The 4,387-nt window shown below is 35.4% G+C and overlaps 1 protein-coding gene across 1 annotated transcript; it reads left to right on the forward strand.

The window, feature by feature from the left end:
* Positions 1 to 320: 320 nt before the first annotated feature.
* Positions 321 to 4,130, forward strand: LOC127544745 (cilia- and flagella-associated protein 298-like). The gene is made up of 2 exons (XM_051971533.1): positions 321 to 959; positions 4,107 to 4,130. Exons 1-2 carry the CDS (start codon positions 321 to 323, stop codon positions 4,128 to 4,130), a joined length of 663 nt encoding a protein of 220 aa, XP_051827493.1.
* The last annotated feature ends 257 nt before the right edge of the window (positions 4,131 to 4,387 follow it).

Raw genomic sequence — 4,387 nt, forward strand, 5'->3', positions numbered from 1 at the left:
TCTTACAAGAAGATGTTTTGGGCAGAACCTGAAACAAGGTACTAAGTAGAACTAAGTTCAATGAGTTCACACCTCCCTTGAAGCTCGTTGGGCCAGAGAGCACTATGGGAGAAAACCCATAATCCCTCTCTCTTGTATCCCACAATTCCTCCCTCTTGGATAAAAGAAACAGACAGAAGCTCTCGGTCAGATTTCAGTAGAGTTACGCCAGAAGCCCTCTCTCCGAGGCAAGGCAGAATATTTTCCACTTGGCTGGCTGGTGGCAGAAGTGTTCTTGGGAGAGAGGAAGACGCTACAGGTCGAGATTTCACCGGAATGACATGAAGACTACCTTGCAGGTCACCAGAATCTACAATGGGAGGCTCAAGGTGGATCGCATCTGTTCAGAAATGGAAGAACTCGCAGAACATGGCATATTTCTGCCTCCTAATATGCAAGGTCTAACAGATGAACAAATTGAAGAACTGAAATTAAAAGATGAATGGGCTGAAAAATGTGTACCAAGTGGGGGCTCAGTGTTTAAGAAGGATGAAATTGGACGAAGAAATGGCCATGCTCCAAATGAAAAAATGAAGCAAGTTTTGAAGAAGACTGTAGAAGAAGCTAAGGCATTAATATCTAAGAAACAAGTACAAGCTAACGTATGTGTTACTATGGAGATGGTGAAAGATGCACTGGACCAACTTCGAGGAGCTGTAATGATTGTTTATCCAATGGGTTTGCCACCATATGATCCAATTAGAATGGAGTTTGAGAATAAAGAAGATTTATCAGGGATTCAGGCTGGGCTTCAGATCATTGATGAATCGGAAGCACAAATGTGGTGGGCAGCAAAGGAGTTAAAAAGAACTCAGAAACTTTCAGACTATGTGGGGAAAAATGAGAAAACTAAAATCATTGTCAAGCTTCAGCAAAAAGGTCAAGGAGCTCCAGCCCGCTCCAGTCTTCATGTCATTCCGGTGAAATCTTGACCTGTAGCGTCTTCCTCTCTCCCAAGAACACTTCTGCCACCAGCCAGCCAAGTGGAAAATATTCTGCCTTGCCTCGGAGAGAGGGCTTCTGGCGTAACTCTACTGAAATCTGACCGAGAGCTTCTGTCTGTTTCTTTTATCCAAGAGGGAGGAATTGTGGGATACAAGAGAGAGGGATTATGGGTTTTCTCCCATAGTGCTCTCTGGCCCAACGAGCTTCAAGGGAGGTGTGAACTCATTGAACTTAGTTCTACTTAGTACCTTGTTTCAGGTTCTGCCCAAAACATCTTCTTGTAAGATTAGATCAACTCTAATTAGTTAGCAGTTAGTAAGGATTCCAACATTCAGTGAATGAGGATGAGAAAAAAATTCAAAGAAACATATACTTGGGTATATTGTGCTTGTATTCTTATCTAAAATAATTTACACATGTTGTTGATGTACATCTTCCATGCAATGAATAAAAAATGGTATCTCTTCTTACAAGGACAGAATGAAAAATTCAGAATTCAGAGAAATTAGTCAAGTATTCCACAGAGAAAATAAAAACCACTGAATTATACAGTTGGCTGATATTTTTCAAGGCAATCACAGCTTTATGGTAACCTGTTTTAATTTATGAAATCTCTCTTTTGAGATGAACACTAAACTAAATTGAATAATAAATAATTTTATATACATACAGGAATATATGTGTATGTATATATGTATGTGTTGCAAATATCACATATTACAAACTTAGGTTTTGCCAAGGAATAAGCATTCAACTGTTTGGATTGTAAAAGCTGCACAAAAAATATTTTTCCTAACATGCTATTTTGTCAATTGATAGGTAAAAGATATTGGAAGGAAACATGTGGGCCAAATAACAATCCATTTAAATATACTTATCTTTCATATACACATCTTTATCACATCCTGTCATTCCCTATAGGGAGAAGAAACATGAGAATGCTGTAGTCCATTTGCTGTATGCCTCTGGGTATGGCAAAATCTCTGACAGTCTCATTTTATTTTATATTTTTTCATATGTAAAATATGAATAATAATATCTTCCACCTCAGTGGACTGCAATGAGGATTAAATTAGATCACACATATAAAAAAGTTTTTATAAAATATGAGGGGCTATACAAAAGTTATTTCTTTTATTCTATTTCCCAGATCAGCTCATTGGGCACCTCTTATTTCAAATTTGTATTTACAAAATGAAACAAATTTTTCTGTAAAGTCTCCCTCCAAATTTCACCATGTCTTTTTGCACCACAGCCCTCCAGGCATTTAAGTTTTTAATATTGAAAACATTCTCTACTCTTCTCTTTTCCCTCATGTTCAACATTCCAGTCTTACCAGTTCGGTCCCCATAGCATATATATTTTTTTCTTTTCTCCATACACACAATTTCTACCATGGTTCAGGACACTATAATTTCTTTATTTGACTTTTGCATTACCTCCTATTAGATCACACTAACCCCAGACTTTTCTCTATCTTTGCACTCTTTATACAATTGTAAAGATGCTATTCCTAAAACATAAGTCTGTCCATGTTACAGTCCACTTCTTTGCTCTTGAAATGCATGTTCATTGATTCCCAATTTCTTTCTGAATTAAATACAAGATCATATCCTAATATCAAGATACCCATAATATGGCTTCTAATTTAACTTTTTATTTCATATTATTTCTATTCACACTCTCTCCACTACAATAAAACAGTCCATCTAAAAATTCGCTGAACTTGATTTTTTTCACCTCCTACATTTGTATTTTGTCCCTAAGGCCTAGTCCTTTTATTTCTGCCTTAATGGCTCCTTAAATTCCTTAAAAGTGAAGTTCAGGAAGACCTCCTTATTTTTGTCATCCTGGTCTTTGTGTATGTGTGTGTGTGTGTGTGTGTGTGTGTGTGTGTGTGTGTATTGTATTTACTTTATTTGCATCCTTGTTGTATATTGTATTTACTTTATTTGCATCCTTGTTGTATCCTTCTAAAGGAAGATACTTTTTGCCTTTGTATCCCACAGTTGCATAGTGCTTTGCATATAGTAGATCCTTAATAACATTGAATTGAATGGAAAGGAATATTTTGCCAAATATTTTTAAATATATTTTAAAATATATGATAATTGATGTGATACAGACATTGTCAGTAATGATGTGAATTCTAATCATTGCCAACCTTATCACACACAAAGAGAGGCTATATTCCTGGAACTGTTTAACCTGTTAGAATGAGTAAAGCTTACTCAAATCACCAAATCAGTAGGCATCCTACAGATAAGGGACCTTCCTTCCTCTGAGGAGATTGCCCAGAAGATACATGTAACCTTTGGGACCAAAGCACCCTCATTATCCTGTATTCTCACATCCCAATTCCTGTGCTCCTATCATAGCATTGCTAAAGTAGATGTAATGCAACTGCGAGTTTGTTCTTGACCAGGATCCTCTTAACTCTTTCTTAACTCTAGACTCTACCCTCTCTTCCCTTTATATCCCTCCTTGCTTCTAACTTTAAATTGCCCCTTTTACTCATTTTGAGTGTTCATTTTGATTTGCCTCCATTTTGTCCTTTTTATGAAAGAAAATAATTTCTTGAACTATTCTCCAAGAACTTGGTGCTATATTTAAAATGATGAAGGAATTAATTTGATTTTTATAATAAAGGGAGTAGCAAATGCTGCATTAATGAAACAGGACATCTTTCACTAAGAAAAATAAATTAAATATAAAATAAATATTAGTAATGAATTGCTTAGAAAACAGATGTCCTATCAGACATAGTGGTTCATTTATGTAATCTTTGGTCAGAGAAACTGAGGTTGGTAGATCTTTTGAGAATGGGAATTATGAGCTGCAAGTTGGATTAAGCTAATTGCACAGTCTGCGTTGTTCATAATTAATATGTCAAGACCTTAGGGAGGTGAAACTCCAGGCTGCCTAAAAAAGAGTGAGTTGATTCAGTAGGGAATAGGTTAAAGTTACTCACTGATCAGATGGGGAAGTGAAGGAATGAGAAGTGTAGAGAAAAGAAAAGAAAATGAGTTGCCAAGCTGCTTAGTGACTGATGTAGACATTTGGTGAAATATAGTTGAATGTAATTTGACATTAATAATGAACTTTCATATTTTATTTTTCAGATCATAGAGTTATTACCTCAATAAAATCTCTAAGTCTATTGAGTCCCTAAACCATTATATAATGATGCCTTTTAACCTTTTAAATAGCAAGATTTCAAATGGAACTTCCATGTATCCAATTGATAATATTGAATGCAATTTTAAAGTATGAATCAAATAGAACTTTTTTCCCCTAGTGCACAGAGAACTCAAACTTCCATTGTTGAAATTGAAAATATACTAAAATATTAAAATTTTCTATCTTCTATATATTTGTTATAATAGAGTTGTTGTTGTATAAT

Source organism: Antechinus flavipes, chromosome 1, assembly GCF_016432865.1.
Source record: "Antechinus flavipes isolate AdamAnt ecotype Samford, QLD, Australia chromosome 1, AdamAnt_v2, whole genome shotgun sequence".
In the NCBI taxonomy this organism is placed as follows: Eukaryota; Metazoa; Chordata; class Mammalia; order Dasyuromorphia; family Dasyuridae; genus Antechinus; species Antechinus flavipes.

Coding starts and splice junctions, on each gene's coding strand:
- LOC127544745 (XM_051971533.1), top strand. CDS start 321: ATGAAGACTACCTTGCAGGTCACCAGAATCTACAATGGGAGGCTCAAG. Junction 960..4,106: donor CCAGTCTTCATGTCATTCCG/GTGAAATCTTGA, acceptor TTTATTTTTCAG/ATCATAGAGTTATTACCTCA.